The sequence below is a fragment of the Boleophthalmus pectinirostris genome, unplaced genomic scaffold (assembly GCF_026225935.1).
Source record: "Boleophthalmus pectinirostris isolate CB_2022bp ecotype Guang Dong unplaced genomic scaffold, ASM2622593v1 HiC_scaffold_20, whole genome shotgun sequence".
Taxonomy (NCBI): Eukaryota; Metazoa; Chordata; class Actinopteri; order Gobiiformes; family Gobiidae; genus Boleophthalmus; species Boleophthalmus pectinirostris.
The window spans coordinates 26,255,818-26,279,833 of record NW_026571153.1 but is presented as its reverse complement, the minus strand read 5'-3'; the positions used below and the strand labels follow the sequence as shown (position 1 = coordinate 26,279,833).

Genomic DNA, 24,016 nt, shown 5'->3' with positions numbered 1-24,016 from the left:
GATAGAATATTGAGTAAATAAATACAAATTAAAATGTTTGTTGAAAATAAAACACCTAAACAGGACCATGTACACTCATATTGATCACAGACTCCTGAAAATGTGCTATTTAAATCCCTAGCAGTTTTTTCTTGAGTTTTCAGACTATCTTAAAACTTTTGTGCGCATTGTGTTACCATAATAACTCCTAAACATCCCATGGAGAGTCCCTAATTTTTCAAAACTCATTCAAAATAACACTATGATGTCATGTGAAATCCTGTTCTAGCCCACTGTGAGTAATGACGTTTTATGCGACCTACTTTTACCTGAATCTTTAATGTTGACCTCAAAAATGCAGTTGTTTTTGCACAAACTTGAGCGTTGTGAGAGGAAGGACGGTTGAGAAATGAGACTGATGCAATGTTTAACTGCAAAACTGTACGAAGAGTCCTGGAACGGATCGACCTGACGACACGGGGAGGTCTTTTGTACACGTTTATTACTGTAATAGTTCAGTGGGTTTACAAAAATGTTTCTCTGTGTACGCGAGCGAAACTTTGGACACACCCTCTCAAATGCAATGCTTTTTTTCTTCATATTTACCACATTTTACATTTTAGATACCCACAGAAGAGATCACATATATGAAGTAAGATGGAAACTGGATGTATATAACAAAGGAAAAATGTGAAATAACTGAGATTTTTGACTTGAGACTGAAAAACCCCCCCAAAAAACCTTGAATCAATAAATCTGGGTCAATAAAGTTTCTCAATCTCTGTAAAAAAAAAAATTTTTTTTAAATTTTATATTCAAATCTTCATTCTTTTTTCATTTACTTTTATTTATTTTTTTATTTATAATTTTTTTTAAAGATGCACAGTGTAACTTTTCCGGTGGAAGATCCATCAAACGCTTTTCTCTATGGAGATGATATTGCTAGAATATCATCTAGAATGTTCCAGAGTATGGCATTAAACCTTTCTATCTTCAGGGAAACCAAACCAGACCAAGTTACAGGTCAGATCTGTGGAGAGGCGACCCCGCTCACAGTCAGAACGCCTGTTTTCTAGGTATTTTTGAACTATAAAACCACCTGTAACTGAATAAATGTAATGTACAGCTGTTTAATGTCATACTGTGGAACATTCCAGGCAGAGCAATGACATCTCCATGGAAACAAGCAGGTGATGGATGCCCAACCAAAAAGTTACACAGTGCACCTTTTAACAAATTTTTAGTTATGGAGAGAAAAAGAAGAATCACGTGGACAGAAAATATTGAAAAGCCTTTTATTTTTATTTTCATATCTTCTCTCCTGAATAGCTTTTTCATGAGGATCCATTTTTTAAGTTTTGAATTATTTTGAGATTATTTTTTGTTTGCTACATTCCATATATGTCCGTTTATAGTTGTCAGGGAATTCTACCCAAAAGACATCAAAAATACATTAAATAAAGACACACCAGAATGAGACGGTTACAATTTATACTTGCGCAAGGAGAGTCGTGAACACTGTCTGTCAGCTCCCTGACCTACTCTGCCCCACAACTCTCCGAACACCCATTTATTCAAAATCATGACACAGATAAGGTACAATACATGACATCATATCACACAGTGTTTACATGATCACATACTAACAATCTTTTAGTCTAAACTGCCCTCCCATTTCACACTTGATTACAGGCTCCAGGTGATAAACAATTTGGCCAGTTTTCTCCCAAAAACGTATGCTAACCACATGAGGGGAAAAACCCTTAGCTGTCTTCTCATGGGTGACTCAGTAGATTGGCTTAATGAGTCAAGAGTTCTTGTACTAGGACATATGATATACATATGGAAAAACCCAAAAACGCAATTGTTGATGACTTTAATCACACACACAAATGATTATGATTTTAAATGATTCATAATATTTAAAATAACACAGAAATTCTTTCACAATAGTTTTGATGTTTTAGTGCAAATCTACAATGGAAATAATCATGGAAATAAAGAAGAAACATAAATGAAAAAATGTGGCTGATTGTATAAACTGAAATTATACTACAACTTATTTACATATAAGAAAGAAACACACCTTAAAGTTTTAAAGAGACAGTTTGGAATTTTGGACATAGGGCCTCATTTCCTAGTGAGTCAGAGTACTGTAGATGTGTGAAGACACCTTTTGAAATAATCCATCCAGTCCTTGTATTTGGAGAGGTTGCTGATGCTAGGCTAGCGCATGTCAATGGCCATAGTTAGCCTGCCACTAAAAACCCACTCTTACCCACTCCACAAAACACCTGAAGCAAATCTGCTATTACACCAGACTGTCGATGTAAATGTCCAGTTATGGCCACATTCATATCGTCACAACTAACTAGAGCAGAGTAAAATTCCGCTGCTGCTGAAAAAATAGTCCCTCAACGTGCAATGATTCATGTGATACAAGGTTGGCTTTACTTCTAAAATTATTCTATTGACACAGACATTTACATGGACAGTCTGGTGTAATAACAGATTTGGCTCGGGTACACTGTGGAGTGGCAGGCTAACTATGGCCATTGACTTGCGCTAGCCTAGCACCAACAACCTCTCCATATACAAGGACTGGATGGATTATTTCAAAAAGTGTCTCCACATATCTACAGTACTCTGGCTCACTAGGAAATGAAACCTTTGAAACCTGAACATTTTGAACTGTCCCTTTAAGTAAGTTTTAAGTAAACTTCAAGTCTCCGTGAACTTTTCTTTGTGATAAAATATAAAAATAGAGTTAAATTACATGCTTATAAACATCTGTTTCTGTTAAACATAGGCTACTGTAACCACTACACTATAGTAATGATTACCAAAACGCTGTGAAATTCCCAGGTCTGATTTAACCACATTAGCACACATAGATGTTGTATTTTGCTTATTACCAAAATATCTATTTATAGGTGTCTTTGAAGTACTATTGTTTAAATATATTCATGCTACAGAAAGCAATATCAAGATATCCAAAGTAGTTTACATGTCCTATAGTGCGCAAAATTGACTCTTGTGAGCGTTAAATTATGCTGTTGTATTGGTACCTCATCAAAAACAGACCTGGAGTTGTGTTTTGTTTCATTCACACATGTTTGAGTAACCTTAGTCTACCTACTTGTACATCTCGAAAGCTCATAATTAGGGATGTAACAATAACCGAAATATCGTGATATCGTTTCTCAAAATTCTCAAGACCCTCACAATATATTAAATTACAAATCTCTTTGCTTAAATTAAGAGATATGGTGCAGCAGTAGCTAAAAAAAAGACAGTGGGAACTACATAGACCATGACCCTTTGCTCCATTTCGTTGTAGACTACATGAAGAAATAACACTTCTAAGCACTTTTAAGTCTTAGTTCTTTGGATTAAGTCTTGTTAAGGCATTTTAAGAGAAAAAAACTATCATATTAACAGTTTTAGCTGTTTGCCTCCACAAAATATCGCAATAAATATCGTACCGTGAGATGTATATGGTGAAAATATCGTACCATGAGATTTGGATATTGTTACATCCCTAATCGTGAGCCTCCCCACCATATCGTGAGTTTTTTGACAATATCGAAATAAATATCGTATCGTGAGGTTCATACTGTTTTGTGAGACTTAGATATCATTACACCCCTACTCATAATGCTCCATAATAGTTCTACATTGTGATGTCATGTAGTGGTAGTTTTCAAGTTAACAGCTACTTTTTACCTTTAGTTCTGTAGAAATTGGTAATTCCAGGTTAGAAATGATCCAAATAGTAAAGGTTTTATAGCTCAAGAATACCTAGAAAAACATTCTGACTGTGAGCAGGGCCGCCTCTCCACAAATCTGACTTGTAACTTGGCGGAACAGAGTTGTTTTTTGTTTCAGAAAATAACAGCCTAAATATGCAGGGTTTGTGTGTTAAACCATCTGTAAATGAAACAAAACACAAGTCCAGGTCTGTTTGTGATGAGGAAACTACATTAAAACAAAGATCAGAAAATGAAGTAAGATGGGTCCTTTAAAAAAAATTAAAAAACAAAAAGCACAAATGAATAAACTGGGTCTTAAAACCTTCAGTCCATCTGTTCTGTTGCCAGTGTTTTGACCTCTGACTCGTGGTTCTGTCTGTCCTCCCTCACACTCTCGCTCCTGTCTTTGCTCTTCCCCTTGAACGGCCGCCCCAGTTTCATTGACAGCGATTGCAAGACGGTGCTCTCGTCGGGGGTGGAGCTCCGGCTGCTCCGCCCGCTGCGAGTGAAGGTGGAGTGGGTGCGGCTCTCGGAGTTTGTGGCCTCGAATAGTTTTCCCATGAAGCTGAGTCCGGCCCGGCGGATGTGGGAGCCCCCGGCGAACACGTACAGGATGGGGTTCACGGCGCTGCTGAAAAAGGCGAAGGCGGTGACGTTCGGGCGAGCCGTCAGGGCAGCTTTGATCACGGTCTGGCTGCCCTGTAACACGCCCGCCACCTGCACAAAGAGAGAAGAGACAGTGTCAGAAATCTTGCACTAAACACATCCAATCCCCATTTTTCAGATGACATCATTACATTTTATAGGCCAACATTATTTAATACAGATGATGGGCAACTAAAGGAAGTGCTCCACTGTGTTTTTAAACTCCACACACCTTCCCTAGAATCATTTGGATGTTGCAGACCTAGAATTGCCAATCAAACTGAATAAAATACCAAATGTCGCTCTTAACCTTTCCAGACCTAAGGGCAATTTTAGTACATTTGTCCTCGTCTGGATATTGAATTTTGTTATAAAACTCACACTTTTACACCCTAATGAAGTGTTATACATCCTTTTTCTCAGTAAAATCTGTTATTTCACAATCCGCATGCTGTAGTTGTGTCATATGGCTATAATAAAAGCTATAGGACCAGAGCTACAAATAGGCAAAAAAACTAAACAAAACAAAAAAACAAGAAAAAAAATCACACTCTTTCACACAAAACACACAGCAAACGTATAAACAACTTTTTGGACAAAATAAAAAACTTAATTTAAGGCGTTACAAAAGTGGAAAATATCAAGTCTGTAAAGAAACTAAAAATATCCTTATTGCCTCAAGAAAAAAAAAAAAACAAGAAAAGTGTAACGCCTCAATACTTGGAAACAGCTGGTGTCAGGTCCAGAGCACAGAGCCACATCACTTCCTGCATTTCCATGGAGTTTATTATTGACTGATTGCATTTATATAGCGCCTTTCAAGATACTCAAAGTGCTTTACAGTTCATTATTCTGTCACTCCACACTCAGTGGTGGTAAGATACTACTGTAGCCACAGCTGCCCTGGGGTAGACTGACAGAAGCGAGGCTGCCAATCTGTGCCATCAGCCCCTCCAACCACCACCAACACACCACTTTCATACTAGGCAATGTGGGTGAAGTGTCTTGCCTAAGGACACAACGACAGTTTTTTGCCAATGGTGCCTCACTGTGGCACCTAGAATTCCTAGTGTCTCCCATCCAAGTACTACCCAGGCCCAGCCTGCTTAGCTTCTGAGATCTGACAGGATCAGGCTTTTACAAACCGGTATGGCCACAAACCAATTACAAATTACATTTGGATTTGTACATTTTGACTGAAATAAACCTTTCAAATAAAAAAAAAGCAACGGATGCACAATTACACAAACCAAGATGTGTAATTTTCCATTTATTTGAGAAATAACTGCACTTAGAGCGGCTTTTTCAATTGTTACAAACACAGACGCTCAGAGCAGTCGATTATTTTGACTCACTAAACTCTTTGGCAAAGTTTGGGCCAATCAAAATGGATGGAGCACATGAGTTTGGTGGAAAACAGCGTTCCTACTGGACACTCGTTTTCTTTTATGCGGGGTTATATAAAACATATTAACAGGCATCATATATGATCTCGTCGGGCTGAAAGGGTTAACTTAATAACTACCTCTTCATGACATCATGAGGTGGAACAGAGCATTCTGAGCATTGGAGATGTAGACAGACTAATAATAAAAGGTTACTCAAAGGTGTGAATGAAAGAAAACACAACTCCAGGTCTGTTTTTGAGGAGGAAACAACATTATAACATGGCTTAAAGCTCACAAGAATCAATTTTGTGCAATATAGAACTTTGAAAAATTTCTTTTATGACACATGTCTGATTTGGAAAGCTCTTCTGGGGTCTTTTTAAAAATATTTATTGTTATTATCATTTGTGCTTCTGATGACCTGGACCTGAGTGCAGTGTTTAATTTCTGTGTACTTTTTAGACTGAAATGACAAATAAATTCTGATTCTTGTTTTCAACACATTTGGTGAATTAAATAACAGCACAGTTTCATGTTTGTGTTGAAATCTTCATGTTGTGAAACTGTCTTGAACCAGGAAATAGTTGCGACAGCTCCTCACATCAAACCAGCGGTGGGTACTCAACTTTGTTAAATAATAGTACAGATACAAAGGCAAAATGTTACTCAAGTAAAAGTATCACGTGAAAAAATCTACTTTAAGGTGCACTGTGTAACTTGTTGTTTGGGGATCCATCACCTGCTTGTTTCTATGGAGATGTTATTGCTCTGCCTGGAATGTTCCACAGTATGACGTTAAACAGCTCTATACTACAATAGATTTAGGGGTTGCCTCTCCACAGATCTGACTTGCCACTTGGTCTGGTTTGGTGTCCATGAAGATAGAAAGGTTTAATGCCATACTGTGAAACATTAAAGACAAAGCAATAACATCTCAATAAAGAAAAGCATTTGATGGACCCTCCACCAGAAAAGTTACACAATGCACCTTTAAGTAAAAGTATTAAAGTACCCATTTAAAAAAAATACTTTAAGAGTAAAAAGTAAAAGTATTTCACACAGATGTTGATAAAGTGTTGTATGTTCAAGTGTTACATGTAGTGATATTGAATTCAAAATGGTACAGATTTTGGTCAGAAGCAGCAATACAAATCAGTTTCTTAATTTTCTCATGAATTTTGTGTTTTTGTTTTTGGTTGCTCAAAACCGAAACAGAAACCCCAACCCTCAGTCATTAGATGTTACCACAAACATTGTAAAAAATATCCTCTAACATCATATGAAAAGTACTTGTTACTTTTAAATCCAATTGAAACATGTAGTGGTGTAGAAAGTACAAATATCATCTCTCAAAAGAATAATGTAGTAAAAGTAAAATAGTACCCACTGTATAATTATTTTTTTACTTTCCATGACTGCATCAGTATTACTCAGTGTACTCCTGATAAGGGAAGTGCAAAAATATCAAAATATCAATATTTAACGTAGTGATACAGTATAGATATCAGGCACTGCTGTATCGATATATCGCCAAAAGTATGTTGTGTATATTTTACTAAGTTATTTTGTTACAGCTGCAATTTTGTTGCTTCTTTGGAGGATGGAAATTGATTCATGCAACACATTGTTTTGATGATTACAATCGGTGTGTTTCATATTCACTTGTACAAAAAGTGGTTTAAACAAATTTTTTTGTGTCACAGTCATGATTTAGACTTCATTTTTTATTGAACCATATCAAATCGATTTGAAATATATCGTATCGAAGCGAAAGTGCACTGTATCAGGATAGCACACTCAGATGGCCGATGTCTAAAAGCTCATTTCACTTTCAAACATCGTCTCGGCAAAAAAGGCCTTTGTCAGATACTTTTCTTGCTTTGGACCACAGTATCATATCATGGCCTATGTATCGAGATATGTATCATATCAGCTTCAACTTCTGAAAGATATCCAGCCCTCCTCCTGATGCATATTGTATTTGTAGTGAACTTTTGGACACTTACTTTATGTTGCATTATTTAAAGGGCCCATCTCATGCAAAATCAACTTTTCGGAGCTTTCTACCTTCTAAGAGTGATGTGTGGGCCTTGTATATGTTGCTGAAGTGGTGTTTAGATTGATTCTGTGATTTTTTTAACAAATTGCTGCATATTTCTGCCACCCTCCCACGTGACAATGAACTAAAGCTGCTATAACGATGACGCGTTTGACGTAGCAAAAAGTGATTCGCACCCGATCCCCTCCCCTCCACCTCAAATCGGCTGACAATTTCCACATGAACACCTAAAAAAAAGTGTCAGCATAATTAATTGTTCTACACTGCAGTGTACACGATATAGTACGTTTATCTACTAGTGTTTATTAATACTTTACCAATCAGTCATGTTCAGTTGATGTGGACGCGGTGCTTGAGCTTTGTGCACCTCAAGTCCGATTCCGGGTCCAACACATGTGGCTGAACGCGCTGTATCGCCATGATGAATAAAAGTTTATTCCTACCACTATCAGGGTGCACGTCTGTCTCCCCCTCCCTCCCTGAGATGGGTGGAGGAAGGGCGGCTCACTCAGAGCCTACGTCACGTTTGGAGGGCGGAGCCTGTGCTTTCTCAGGACGGATGGAGGGATGAGCAATAGTCGGACTTTCATAGTTCCTGGTCTGTGACTGTCTCCTAGAAATCAGTAAGATTGTGTAATGGATGTTCCAAAACCCAAATTGTGCTTGTTTATGTGCAGAAGATACAGTGAAAAGAGTTATTTTGCATGAGATGGGCCATTTAGAATGGCATTAAAACTTGACTCTGTATTTATTCAGTGACAGGTGTTTTATTTAAGAAAACTTGAACCTTGAAAATTACATTCTTACTATGTCAGGGTTTGCTTCTCCATAGATCTGACTGGTACTTTACTCTGGTGATGCTGCGTGTCTGTCCCCATGGAGGTACATAAACTAAATGTCGTACTGTAGAGCATTCTACAAGATCAAACATCTCCATGGAGACCAGACAATACTGGACCCTCCCTCGGAAAAGACATTACATTGCGCAGCATTAATGTAACTCCTTTATATTACATTTACTTAGCCAACACGGTGATGCAATGGTCTGACTTCAGAACTCAGAACTGTGTCCTTGGGCAACACACTTCACTTTACACACTTACATGACCAAAAATGAGTCTAGAAACACTTTTTGTCAGTTACTTTTCTTTTATAATTACATTGTAGATTCTTACTAAAGGCATGAAAACGGAATGAACGCATATGAAATGAAACAAAAAATAAACTTTAGAACTTGTTTTAGATTAAAAATGTAAAACGACCAACATTTTGCTTTGAACCTTGTTTGCACTTCGGGTTTTTACGTACTTTTTAGTATTTCCTGACCCTGACTACTTCAGCAATGTCACCTTTAACTTCAGACTGCTCTTTTGTTTTTACTGTAAATTGTCAGTTTTCTACCAGGTTTAAAGTGTTATTGTCTGCTTCAGGACATGAAATTTAGATGCAAATTAGAAAAGCACTCAGAGAGCGCAGACCTCCGCCAAGGACTACAGTCCCCCTCATATTAATTGTGTTTTCCATAAATATTTGTCTCGTATCTTTCAATTTGGAATATGAAAGAGGATCCCATTGTCCATCCCTGAGTCAAATTTCATGGGGTTTGGTCAATAATTAACCGAGATATTGAGAAACAAAATTTTTGGCCCCATTTACCACAATGTTAACTAAAATTTCAAAGTGATCCAGAATCCAGGATTTCTTCCGGATCACCCCCAAAATGAAATCAGTTCTTCCTTTTCACATTTCCAACAAATCCTGAAAATTTCATCAAAATCGGTCCATAACTTTTTGAGTTATGTTGCTAACAGACAAACAAACAGACAAACAGACAAACGCCGGCAAAAACATAACCTCCTTGGCGGAGGTAATAAAACAATATTGATACTTTGCAGCAGCATTCACTGGGGGTGCGATGTTAACTCGAGGCACTACTCTGTCTGAAGCTCTGTTAGTCAAATTTTCAAATGTTCAGTGGAGGATCTGCTACCTACTTGTCTCCGTGGAGATGTTAATGCTTTGTTTGGAATGTTTCACAGTATGGTATTAAAACTTTCTATCTACAAGGAGACCAAACCAAATTACAGATCAGATCTGTGGAGAGGCGATGCCGCTCACAGTCCAGTTCCCAGTTTTTCTAGGTATTTTGGAGCAATAAAACCACCTGTAATTGAATAAATGTAAAGTAGAGCTGTTTAATGCCATACTGTGGAACATTTAAGGAAGAGCACTGACATATCCATAGAAACAAGCAGGTTAATCTGAGTTTTATTTTAACACCGTCCTGACCAGAAAGAGCTGACATAGCTGGAACTACAGCAGCTGAACTGATTTGTGCCGTCTCTTACACTGAAAATTACAGTCACAAGATATGTAGTATTTGCCAGCAGTTTTTCATTTCATTTCATTTTTTCAGTTTTTTTGAGTGCTTTTATTTATGCAAATTAGCCATGTGGTTTTAAGTTTCATTTCTGTAAAACGTAAACAAATATGCTCGAAGCTGTGTGGATAGGGAAGACTTGCGGACACAAAAACGACGTACCTGGATGCAAATCATTTCTGATATGATGATACGCGGATTTGTTTCAGTGTAAACGTAATCTTTGATATTGATCCGTGTGCATAATCTGTATCAACAGTGCATTTTAAACCTGCACCCCTCTGAACACGACCCCTTTGCCCTCACCTCGATGATGTTGACGATGTGGTAGGGCACCCAGAAGACAGTGAAGGCGAGAACGATGAAGAGGATGAGTCTGCTGCCCTGGCCTTTGCGCTGGAACATGGCCGACTGTAAGCGACAGATGACCGAGGAGTAACAGGAAGTGATGAGAGAAAAGGGGATGAGCCAGCTCAGCACGGTCTCAAACAGATACTGGAACACCTTGTGGTTCATGTTCTCTCCATGATAAGGTATGCACAGGTTCACGGTCATGTTCAGGATGCGACGTTTAATGTTACTGCCAAAAAATAAAACAAGAAAAAGAGATTAATCCAGGAGTTGAATAAGTATTTTAAAGGTCTTATATTACACTAAATTCACCCTTGTGAGCTTTAACCCATGTTATAATGTTGTTCCCTCCTCAAAAACACACCTGGAGTTGTGTTTTGTTTCATTCACACATGTTTGAGTAACTCTTTATTATTAATCTGTCTGCATCTCCAAAACTCAAAATGATCTGTTCCACCTTGTGATGTCATGAAGCGGGGCAACAGTAGCTAATTTGGTAGAGCATTTGCTGTTAGAGTCTCAAACAGTATTTAATTCCATTCAGATCCTCTTACATTTTACGCCACGCTGATCAGATATTTTTTGTTGTCCCAAGAGAAAAAACAAAATAGGAAAACACTCATTTAAATATAAAGCTCCTTCTGATTGGAACAGTCTTCCTTCATCGACTCGTGCAATAACTTCTGTCCCTTCATTTAAAAATGCTCAGGTTCAATATTTACAGAGCCCATTGTTCGTAATTGTTTTTGATCATTTTGTTGAATTTTGTTGTTCATCTTGTTGTATTCTGTGATTATCTTTGAACTCTGTTTTATGTTTTAGTTTTTTTTCCTCAAATTTGTTTTATTATGTGTCAAACAGTCAAGTGTGAGTGTGTGTGCGAGTGTGCATGCGCGTGTGTGTTTGTGTTGATTTTGTTGTTTTGATGCTTGTTTGAATTTATGTATCCTGCTGTCTGCCCTACTGTATCTGTCTTTTGTCGTAGTATTTGAGTACCCCCTCAAAAACGAGATGGCAAAACATCTCAAGGGGCTTATCCTCCAAACAAATTCAAATAAATTCAAATGTGTCCATCATCGGTTGGCTGGTTTGATTCCAGCTCCCACAGATGAATGCTGTTGTTTTATCCTTGGGCAACTTAACGCACCTTGCCCTAGTGTCTGTGTACACTGGTGTATGAATGTGTGTGGATGGGTGAGTGCCTTCAATCTGGAAAATCACCAGATAAAAATGTGACCATTAACCAAGCGATAGTTTTCAAGTTCCTTTTGCTGAAATTATCCAAATCGTTAGCCTAATAGCATAACTACATCATTTTTTTGGCCAAATTGTGATATCTGCCTAACTTTACAATGTGCTTGCTAAATAATGTGTTTTTTTCTTGTTTTCCGAAAATGTTGAAATATGAATTAGGCAACTATGCTATTTGACTAACGAAATTATTTTACAGAGCGGAGCACTTGCTGTATCACCACATGACATCACAAGGTAAAACAGAGGCTACGTTCAGACTGCAGGGCTTAATGCTCAATTCCGATTTTTTTGTGAAATCCGATGTTTTTGCGAGGTCGTTCACATTTCCAATTAAATGCGACTTGTCTGTGACTTCAGTGTGAACGGTAAACGACCTGAAAGTGTCCCGCATGTGCACTGGAGACATGATGACATCAACCCCATGCGTCAACCTCAGCGAGCGTGCTCTGTGTTTACGGAAGTTGTCCAAATATGGTCGCGAGCATTGAGCACCTGGCGATTTTACAGTTCCGGTTTCCGCCTGCTTCAGCGCAGAATAGTGACGTTTCGCTTGTTAATGACGTGTAGGTCAGATGGATGCGCTTTGGCCGTTCACTCTGAAGTCGCATGTCAAAAGATCGGATATGTATCGGATTCAGGACCACATATCCAAGTGGCCTGGGTCGCATTTGAAAAATTCGGATCTGTGCCTTTCAGACTGTCATTAAAAGATCGGATACAGGTCACATAGAAGCCAAAAAATCGGATTTGGGTCACTTCAGGCTGCAGTCTGAACGCAGCCAGAGTGTCTTCTGTTTGAGGAAGGAACTCTAAATATGCAGGGTTTGTGTGTTAAACATGTGTGAATGAATCAAAACACAACTCCAGGTTTGTTTGTGATGAGGAAACAATATTAGAACATAAATCAGAAAATAGTGTAATACAGGCCCTTTAAGGTCCCGTACCTGACTTTGAACCATACGTGAAGAACGTCTTTTACAATAAACTGTTAGCCCCGCCAATTTAAAGCCCATTTCCACCGGTCCTTATTTGGCCAAGTACCGTATCCATGGAAACGACCAACAGCAAATCAATTGATACTTTGCAGTTGAGGTCATCAACTTTCCCTGGGGGTGTGACGCTAACTCTAGACACTGCTCTGTCTGAAGCGCTGTTGCTCAAGTTGGATTTTAATCGGAGCTTTATTTTATCTGATTTAGCTGGAACCACAACGGGTGAGCTGATTCTTAAACAAGTCCCAACCGTTGTCAGTTAGTCACTCTGCATTTTTGTTGAAAATCAAATTCCTAAACAGGACCATGAGCAAATTGTTCAAAAGTAAGTAGTCAGTACAAAGCATATTAAGCAATTTTATTTTTATCTATGTTGTTTCGTGATAAAAAACATACTTGGAGTTTTGTTGTGTTTCATTCACATGTTGGTAATACAGGACACTTCAATAGAATTATTTGGATAATTTCAGCCCTGGAATTGTCAGTTTCTACTAAACTAAAGGTATAAGGCAGCTGTTAACTTGAAAACTACCTCTTCATGACATCACAAGAAGGAACAGAGCATTTTGAGTTTTGGAGATGTAGACACACTAAAATCAAAGGGTTATTCAAACATGTGGGAATGAAACAAAACACAACTGTGGGTGTGTTTTTGAGGAGGTAACAACATTATAACATGCCCAAAAGCTCACGAGAGTTAACTTTGCGCAGTATAGGACCTTTACAAAACCAGAAGACAACAGTGAGTTTGCTAATAATGAAAAAAATAAAACCATAGGGTTAAAAACAACAGTTACCTGCGATAGAATGGCATGGGGATGGACAATATGAAGGCCATGATCCACACACCCATGAGGAGAAACAGCAGAGCCCGCTTCGTCCTCATTCTCTGGGACAAGAAAGGCCTCGAAACAGCCAGCCACCGGTCCAAACTCATCAGACAGATCAGGTAAATGGAAACGTACATGTTGACGCTGCATAGATAATGAACCAGCTTACACGCCACAGACCCAAACTCCCATCCTCGACCTCCAGCGAGATAACGGAGAAACAAAGGGGCGCTGAGCAAAACCAAAGCATCAGCGAGGGCGAGGTTCAGGATCAGAACGCAGGTGACCGAGCGCTTTTTCACTTTGCACAGCACGGACCAGACCACGAAGAGGTTCCCGGGGAAGCCCAAGATGAAGGCCAGCGTTAAGATGGCGATGCCCCCTCGAGCTGAGGCCGTGATGGCAGAGAGGTGAGGGCGGTGGGGGCAGAGATGGAGGTGTTGGAAGACATGATGAGAACCAGTGAAGGGGATCTTGAGATAGAAGACTGAATCTGAAAGAACAAAAGGAAGTTAATGTAGTAATACAGTTGACCTGTTGAAGCTGTTGCCATAGTACTGGAACTTTAACAAGGAAATTTTCATGGAACAAAGCAGGTTGGACTAGATCATTTCTTTTAGACTCTGACTCTGACTTTGACTTTGACTGTGTTTCACAGCCCTTCCCCCATTTTCTTCAGCTCTGTGACTTGGACCTATCACTCCAAATTGAAATAGATCATAAGAGACATTTCCTGTTCACATGTTGCACACAAAAGACAGACTCTCAAACAAAGCTACTAACCTACATTGTTTTTCCTGTCATTACAAACTGACTGAAGAAATTCAGATAAGCTGATTATAATCGAGACACTGACTGAACAATCTCAGATACAATGACTTTCTCTAAAGAAAGAAGAGGAATGAAATGGACTCTTCCATCTATGAAATATTGCCAGTGTATTTTAATATTGATTTGTAAATGTCATGTGAATACTTTTATTTGTGTAAAACTGTTAATGGTTCATAATGCAATTGTGGCCTCATCCCCCGCACATATACACTATTTTTTATACACACACTCATTGTTTAGCCTTTCATGGTGAAACTGAGTGGTCACAAAAGGACATAGTGCCTTTCACCACCGGGACCCCCAGGCTAGTTCAGTTTGATGTTCTCCCAGTTCAGGGATGTAGAGACAGCCAGAGAGGAGAAAGAGATAGAATAGGTCGATTAACAAAGACATTTCACAAGGGACAAAAAAGTTTTCTCTCTCTGTAAAAATCTGTGCCCGTTTTTTAATGTATTTTATCCAAAGTTCTGTAGCTGATCTGACTAAAAGCAAAACTTTCATATTTTTCCAACTTTAAATATTTGCATTTTTGTATCCAACACCGCCTGAGCCTGGAAATATTGTTTAGATCACATGGCCTTTGTTCATTTCAGTTCGTTTGATTCTTCATAACCGACGTCCTGAGAACTTCAGACCTTCATTGGACCTATCAGGACCACATTGTGTCTGGACAACACCCACGCTCCCGGGTCGTATGCGCACAGGTCACATGGCTTGATTGATCAGTCTAGACTCAACACATAACTTCAGATAACTCATAAAGTTGTGGCTACTCTCAGATCTCTATACACCAGCGTAAGGCAACCTACACTCATTGCCTTATTTCATTTAAATGCTTCTGCTTAACTTGGTCAATAAATATTCATAAACCACAGATTGAGTGTAGAATAATGATTCTATTATTATTATTATTATTCCCAGGTACGGGTCACTGATATGGACAAGAACTTATGAACCTTCAGAATAATTCTTTAATTAATTATTAGTTAATTAATTAACATAGGTAATTGATTATATTGTATTGGTAATATTTTTCAACATTTGTTGAGTGGTGCCCCAAAACGCTCACAAAGGCCACGTGAGTATTTGTGTGTTAAACATGTGTGAATGAAACAAAACACAACTCCATGTCTGTCTGTGACGAGGAAACAACATTATAACATTTATCAGAAAATAGCACAATATGGGCCCTTTAATAATTATGTAAACACAAGAAAAAACAACCATACCTTATTTATGTCCCTTGCAGGGTCCCGTACTCTTACTCCAACGTAAACAAGTAAACAGCCGCTCTATGGTCTTGCTGCGCTTCCCCTCACTGCTCCTCTCATTCTAACTTGAGGACTTCCCCAACACTGTACAAATTCTGTAACTCTTTCAAATTGAGAAATAGTGATCATGTGATGGGAAACGCAGTGACCACATACCCCGAAAGTTCTTCTTTTATTACATCAGCAGCTCGGAGATCCTGCCGTGTGTTATAAAATACCAGGTCGCTAATGGACTTGTATTTGCTCGGCTGTCATCCGGAAAAAAATTGTGCAAATGGAAAACAACCTGAGTCGCGTTTTATCAAAGGAGGATTGTGAAATTTGGGAAGTGAATGAAAATGAAAATGCAGTATTCTTGCTTACTATCTAGAACTAGATCATTTGAAACCGTTTGCAGTGGTCCAAAGTTATTCCTCACTAGGGGTATAATATAATATATTACAATATCAACATCATGGGCTGCTGTATTGATATACTGTCAAGAGTCATTTTTGGTATTTTTTATCACTGTTATTTTGTGACAGTGCTACAGTTTTGTTGCTTGTTTAGTGTAAGGAAACTTCACTCACATATTCACTGTTTTGATTATTCAAATGTGTGTGTTTTTCATATTAACTTTGCACACGAAATGGTTTGACAAAAACTTTTAGAATCACACCCATGATTTAGCCTTTGTTTTTTATTTTTTAACCACACCGAATCGATTTGAAATATATCTTATCAAATTGTACTGATTTGGAAATGTGCTGTATCAAGTTGTGTATCACATCCTGGACTATGTATCACTTTTGTTTCATTTATTTGACAAGGACACAGTGGGAGCATTAATCAAACAAACACTGAAGAGATGCTTTGTACCTGACTATAACTCTCGGAGGTCATTTCCACCTGCAGTCACTGAGACACACAGAACACAGAATACAAAAATAGCATAAACAATGCAATCTATATATCAGGGATGCTCACACTTTTTCATCATGTGAGCTACTTACAAAATGACCAAGTCAAAATGATCTACCTAATACAAAACCAAGCAAACTGCACTGAAACACTCTGTGCCCCTTTTTTGGACCCTCACCCACAGTTTGAGAAGCCCTTCTTTAAGAGAACTTCCTCTGGCTCTTTACACAAAACTGTGAAAAAAGTGACGGAAGTAGGTAAGATTTTTAAACCTGTTTTTTAAAGTTCCAAACTGGAGTTACATTCTTTTCTGGTTTTGCAGTGATATTTACCAGCCTCTGCACATTTACCAAACCAAACGCACATCGTGACAAACACAGATGCATTTGTGCACTTTTGTTAGACAAACTTCAGCCAAATGTGGCAGTAGGTCTGTTCTGTAGATCCGCTCTATGCTGTAGACCTGCTTTGTGCCAACACTGTAACACAAATTTAGACTGGTTTTTGCTTCACGTTTGGTCTTGCTCTTCTAATCAGCCGCACTGTGGGAGGGGCTTGTGTTGGCTGTACGCAGGAAGGAGCGAGAGCGTGAAAAGGCGAGGGGCGGCGTGCTGACGTGAGGCAGATGGACAGGTAGGATGTTTAGGAAGTTGAACCTGCCCTGTGATGCTGGTACACGAGGGCACACGCTGTCGCAGACGAGCCGTGCATAGGGAGCGTGTGTGTTTGTGATGTGCCGTAGAGTCTCCGCGGGTTTCAAATGAGCGCACAGGCTGCACTGAGACGCCCCACACGCTCCTGCACCCGCTACAAGTTTATTACCAACAGCAGCGGCCGTAATGAAATATGATCACACTTGTTGAGTGTCAGACCTTGAGTGAGAGACAAGACCGAGTCCAAACGCGAGTCTGAGACGAGTACTAAGACACGGCGATCTACCCACACGACCTTGGCGATCGACTGGTAGATCGGGATCGACGTATTGCGCACCCCTGCTATATACAAACAGTTAAGGCAACAGGAGAAATTCTATTTGTCAACTGGACAAAAGTTTATTTGGTCGAATCATTTCGCAGCTTTGCCTCAAGTGGAGGAGTTCAAGTATCTCGGGGTCTTGTTCACGAGTGAGGGAAGGACGGAACGTGAGATTGACAGGCGGATCGGTGCAGTTTCGGCAGTGATACGGTCGCTGTATCGGACCGTTGTGGTGAAGAGGGAGCTGAGTCGAAAGGCGAAGCTCTCGATTTACCGGTCAGTCTTCGTTCCTACTCTCACCTATGGTCATGAGCTCTGGGTAGTGACCGAAAGGACGAGATCACGGATACAAGTGCTCGAAATGAGTTTCCTCCGCAGGGTGGCTGGGCGCTCCCTTAGAGACAGGGTGAGGAGCTCAGTCACACGGGAGGAGCTCGGAGTAGAGCCGCTGCTCCTCCACGTCGAGAGGAGCCAGTTGAGGTGGCTCGGGCATCTGTTCCGGATGCCTCCTGGGCGCCTCCCTCGGAGGTGTTCCGGGCATGTCCCACCGGGAGGAGGCCCCGGGGAAGACCCAGGACACACTGGAGGGACTATGTCTCTCGGCTGGCCTGGGAACGCCTCGGGGTCCCCCCGGAGGAGCTGGAGGACATGTCTGGGGTGAAGGAAGTCTGGGAGTCCCTGCTTAGGCTGCTGCCCCCGCGACCCGGCCCCGGATAAGCGGACGAAAATGGATGGATGGATGGATTTCGCAGCTCATCCAAGCTGCTTCTTCAGTTCTGGTCAGAATGCTGGTGGACACTTCCTTATATTTGCCTTCAGGGAGGAGCACTAGTAGGTGTGTTAGTTTTAGTGTAGTTAGCTCCTCCCGGCAGGCAGATATAAGGAAGTATCCACCAGCATTTTGACCAGAACTAAAGAAGTAGCTTGGATGAGTTGTGAAACATATTCGACCAAATATACTTTTGTCCAAGTTGACAAATTGAATTTCTCTTTTTGCCGAGATTCTACTTGGATGACTGAGGGACTTTTCACATACAAACAGTAATAAAAAGTACAACATTAAACATCTCTGTCTCATTCCCACCCTGTTCCCTCCATGCTTCTAATCAGGTTTAATTTAGTTCTTAGTTAATGTTGGCACTTCTGCATTGTTAAAAAATATGTTCTAAATAGGGTGGGACAAGATACAATTTGGTCAAGACGAGACACGAGACTGGATCTACAACGAGACAAGAATTTGACATTGTGTACTATAAACAAATTCTGAATTTAAGTTCCCAATTTTATTCTCACTGTTTTGCTTTATTTAGTAGTTTCCTGTACTACTGCTTTTTGTGACCACAGCTTCTCAAAAAATTTATCTTGAATCAATCGATTTAATTTTCAGTCTGTGTGAACGATATTGTGGCAATTTTGTCTCACAAGATCTTTTCCTGTCCCTAGTTTTTAATTCAGCACGCAACTTTTTGATGTCTGTGCATAGTTTTTTAAATGTGCTGGTAATTTGTTCTAGTTTTGAAAGAGAATACTGATTTATCTAACAGTTTTTTATTTAGGTGCTACGCTGGCCTCTGCATGTGGACTTTGTAGTTCTGAGTGACAAACCTTTTGAGTGGTGCAGGATGTCAAGGTGTGTATTATATTGGCGACTTCTTAAAGGGACAGTTCGGAATTTTGGACATACGGGCCTCATTTCCTAGTGAGCCAGAGTGTTGGAGACGTGTGGAGACACTTTTTAAAATATTCCATCCAGTCCTTGTATTTGCAGAGGTCGCTGGTGCTAGACTAGTGCATGTCAATGATCATAGTTTTCCTGCCACTACCCACTTACCCACTCCACAAAACACACAAAGCAAATCTGTTATTACATCAGACTGTTGATGTGAATGTCTGTGTTGATAGAATAATGTTTGAAATAAAACTAATCTCGCATCACATGAATCGTCGCATGATGAGAGACTATTCTCTGAACAGCAGTGGAATTTTACTTTGCCGGTAAGATAAGTGCTAGATGATATCAGTCTGCCGTTGCCAAGCTTTCTATCAGGAAGTACAACTCGCTGCTGCTGCTCAGAGATAAATCCTTCAAATGCAAGGTTGGTTTTACTTCTGAAATTATTCTATTGACACAAACATTTACATGGACAGCCTGGTGTTGTAATAGATTTGCATCGGGTGTTTTGTGGAGTGGCTAAGACTGTTTTTAGTGGCAGGAGAACTATGACCATTGACATGCACTACTCTGCGACCTCTGCAAATACAAGGACTGGATGGAATATTTAAAAAAGTGTCTCTACACATGTCTCCAACACTCTGGCTCACTAGGAGATGAGGTCCTATATCCAAAATTCCGGACTGTCCCTTTAATGATACCCTGCTCTATATACTGTATAGAGCATCCTAATTATTCACTGTGATGAGTTTATAAGCATTTTTTCAAACTTTCAGAGACCACCACACAGTTTTGCAGTCACTGTAAAGCAATTAACTAGCATGCTAACTGTGCATTTCCTAATACAATAAAAGATAAAAAAAAACAAAAAAAAAACAGCTTTATAATTAGATGCATACTGTACACAGCTGTCTTATTTTGACCTCAAGAGTTTGCTCAAATACATGAGGGGAACATGGGTACAGGCCCTTTAATTAAGTCGTTACTAATCTTGATTTATAATTTTCATTCTCCAAAACAATTTATTTGTTATGATTTAACATCATTTGTTAATGTTTTATTAAAGGTGCACTATGTAATTTTTTTGGTGTAGCTGCTCGTCTCCATGGAGATGTTGTTGCTTTGCCTGAAATGTTACCCAGTATGGCATTATACTTACCTATTTTTCATATTCAGTTACAGATTTTTTAATCTGCAAAACTACTTTGACAATGGTGTGTGCAAAAAATATTGAAATACTGATATATTGTATCATTTAATGTGATGATACAGTATCGATACTGTGGGCTGCTGTATCGATATATCGCCAAGAGTAATTTTTGGTATATTTTACTAAATTATTTTGCTACAGAGCTACAGTTTTGTTGTTTGTGTAGTGGAAGGAAACTCGTTCATGCGACACATTTGACATTTTCACTGTTTCGATGATTAAAATGTTTGTGTTTCATATAAATTCTGCACAGGAAGTGGTTTCACAAAAACTATTCTTTTCACAGCAATGATTTAGCCTTTATATTTTTTATTGACTGTATCGAATCGATTTGAAATATATCGTATTGAATTGAAAGTGCACAGTATCAAGATATGCATCGTGTAGTTGCCTATGTATCGAAATATGTATCGTATCGTTGCCCAGGTATCAAAATATGTATCGTATCGGCAAGTTCTTAATGATACCCAGCCCTATATGACAAACATGCATTCTTGAGCGTGATTGCCTCTCCATAGATCTGACCAGCAGCTTTGCCTATAGTGGCCTCACCTGACTGTCCCCAGGTAAACCGATACATTTAATGCCATATTCTGGAATTTCCAATGACAAATGATGACAGACCTATCGGTAAAGGTAAGCAGTGCACCTTTAAAGCTAAATATCAAAAATTGGTACAGAATAAATAAGTATTGAAGTAGTGTGTATTGTAACTTAAATATAGAGTAAACAGTAAAAAGTACATAAACTACCCACCCACAGAATAAGCAAAAATCATTTCCAGTCATCAGATGCAGTCAGTCTGTGTGTGTCTGTGGGGGCGGTTCATTCTTGTACGAACTTGACGATATTTCAAACTTTTTCTTTATCAGCTAAAAAGAAAGAAAAAAAAAAAATTGAGTTGACGATAGAGTTGCATAACAAAGCAACGCCTTCTTACTGTTTTAAGATGTTGCTTCATTTTGTAGTTTTGTTATGGTTTCTTACTCACTTTGGGTGGCAGCCAAACCAGTGGGTGAGGGTGAGATTTTCAAGGGCCGTATTACACAATTTTCTGATTTATGTTATAATGTTTTCTCATCACAGACATACCTGGAATTGTGTTTTGCTTGTCCATACACCTTCACTAGAATCATTTGGATGAACTACTGATCTAAAGGTAGAAGTAGCTGTTAACTTGAAAACTGCCACTTCATGACATCATAAGGTTGATCAGAGCATGTTGAACTTTGGAGATGTAGACAGACTAATAATGACGAGTTACTTAAACATGTGAGAATGACATAAAACACCACTCCAGGTCTGATTTTGAGGAGGTAACAACATTAGAACTAGTGCTGTCATGTGATTAAAAAAATTGAGAGATTAATTAATTATGATCTGTAATTAATTAATCTAATTAATCTCTTTTTAATCTCACCTAAAAATTGCTGAGAAAAGCCTTCAATTTGAGGTATTTTCATTTAAATTCATTATTACATTATTGTGGCAGATCAAAGACTGATATAGATAAAAAAAAAGTGACTTTATAAATTCATTTATTGTTTAACAAATCTCTCCAAATTGGCTGTTTAGCCCAAGTCTCCATGAATAAGAAACTGTTTGCTGTAAAGTAGCAAAGACGAGGAAATCTGAACATAATAACTTTTGTCTACTTAAAGACAATAAAAAGTCCAGTCTTTCCTTAACCATATTAAAAATATTATTGATAGAGAAATGCTTTATATATGAGATCACTGGTTTTAGTCCTTGTTTTAGTCCTGGTTTAGACCTGCTTTAGTCCTACTTTAGTCCTAGTTTAGTCCTGGAATGGGTTAGTCCTGGTTTTAGTCCTGGTGTTAGTTCTGGTTTAGTCCTGGTTTAGTCCTGGTTTAGTCCTGGTTTAGTTCTGGTTTAGTCCTGGTTTAGTCCTGGTTTAGTCCTGGTTTAGACCTGTTTAGACCTGGTTTTAGTCCTGGTGTTAGTTCTGGTTTTAGTCCTGGTTTAGACCTGGTTTTAGTTCTGGTTTTAGTTCTGGTTTAGTTCTGGACTGGGTTAGTCCCGGTTTTAGTCTTGGTGTTAGTTCTGGTTTAGAGGCTCACAGGAGGAAGCGCAGTTTACGCGAGAAAACGTATGCGGCTCACGGGAGAAACGTGGTCCGCGTGTTCTCAGGTTAATGACGATGAAGGTGTGTGTTTGTGTGTGTGTTTGTGTGTGTGTGTTTGTGTGTTTTTGTGTGCGTGTCCCCTCATGTGGCAGGTCACTATAGGACAGTAGTGCAGACATCATGAGTCTATGCAGGTTGTTTTCACCAGTGACATATAAGTTGTAGGTGATTTTATATTTGTTATTTTCTTTTATATTTCACATCAGGAGAAGAATTTCCAAGACACAAATGTGTTTTTACCTGAGCACTGCTGCCTCTGTTCTACTGGCTCTTCGACCTCGTCCACTGTGCGACTGACGCCGCCAACGTTAACATGACGTTTACATCGCTCTTACTGCGTGCGTTCTGTTTGGGTTTCTGGCAATGAGTGGAATTACCGAAAAAAAATATATATAAATGTGTTTTTGTGTGTGTGTGTTGTTGTCCCAACAACACATAAAAACAGGTTTTATAATAAAGCAACTCGCATACAGGAACAGTAAAGTTAGAGATTAAAAATGAGATTAACGCAATTAAAAAACATAATGCGCTAAATATGACTGTAATTAATTAATCGCAATTAACGCGATAATGTGACACCCCTAATTAGAACATGACTTAAAGCTCACAAGAGTCAATTTTAAGCAATATAGAACCTTTAGTTGATCGGAATAGGTCGATTTCATTGGAGATTGTTGATAGCAGCACTTCCTAAAACTCTTGTGAGAAGGTTTTGTTTGTTTATACTGACAGAGAAGACGCTGAACTTTGTGCCAGTTTTTGTTTCATGTTTATAGGCCCAGTAATTACAAAGATATGAACCATAAACCAGGTCAACAAATCTGCAATCTGACAGTTAAAGGTGCACTGTGTAGCTTTTCAGGTAGATGTTACGTGTTATTGCTTTACTTCCAATATTCCAAAATAGTGGCATTAAAATTTTCAATCTCAACAGAAACAAGCAGGAGACACCACCAGGCCAATTTACAGGTGAGGTCTGTGAAGAGGCGACCCCACTCACAGTAAGAATGCATGTTTTTAAAGGTGTTTTTGAGCAATTAAAACACCTATAATCAAATAAATGCATCTTAATACCATATTGTGGAGCATTACAGGGAAAGCAATAGCCTCTCCGTGGTAGCAGACACCCAATATGAACAGTTACGCGGTGCAGCTTTCAGTCAGAATGAACATGATTGGCCAAAAATACAAAAAAATACATGAAAACTTTTAGTCTGAAAAAGATGCAAAATGAAGCCAAAAAATACAAAATACTTACATTTATTACAACAAAAATATGATAATTTACAATACATCAAATCTTCTGTGGATGTAGACAGTGTATTCTCTGACTGGCCAAGTTGTCCAAGAAACAAAACCAACTCAAACTGAACATCAGGGG

The 24,016-nt window shown here is 39.0% G+C and overlaps 1 protein-coding gene and 1 pseudogene across 1 annotated transcript; both read right to left on the bottom strand.

Moving 5' to 3' along the window:
• Positions 1-1,461: 1,461 nt before the first annotated feature.
• On the bottom strand, positions 1,462-14,183 carry ltb4r (leukotriene B4 receptor). Its single transcript, XM_055156202.1, has 4 exons — positions 14,165-14,183; positions 13,598-14,123; positions 10,510-10,783; positions 1,462-4,448 (listed from the first exon to the last, which is right to left on the bottom strand). Exons 1-4 carry the CDS (start codon positions 14,181-14,183, stop codon positions 4,056-4,058), a joined length of 1,212 nt encoding a protein of 403 aa, XP_055012177.1. The 3' UTR covers positions 1,462-4,055.
• LOC129409957 (5S ribosomal RNA) lies at positions 5,422-5,537 on the bottom strand (annotated as a pseudogene).
• Positions 14,184-24,016: the final 9,833 nt, after the last annotated feature.

Coding starts and splice junctions, on each gene's coding strand:
- ltb4r (XM_055156202.1), bottom strand. Junction 10,784..13,597: donor CCCATGCCATTCTATCGCAG/GTAACTGTTGTT, acceptor ATTTTTTGGCAG/TAACATTAAACGTCGCATCC. Junction 4,449..10,509: donor ACATCGTCAACATCATCGAG/GTGAGGGCAAAG, acceptor CTCTTTGTGCAG/GTGGCGGGCGTGTTACAGGG.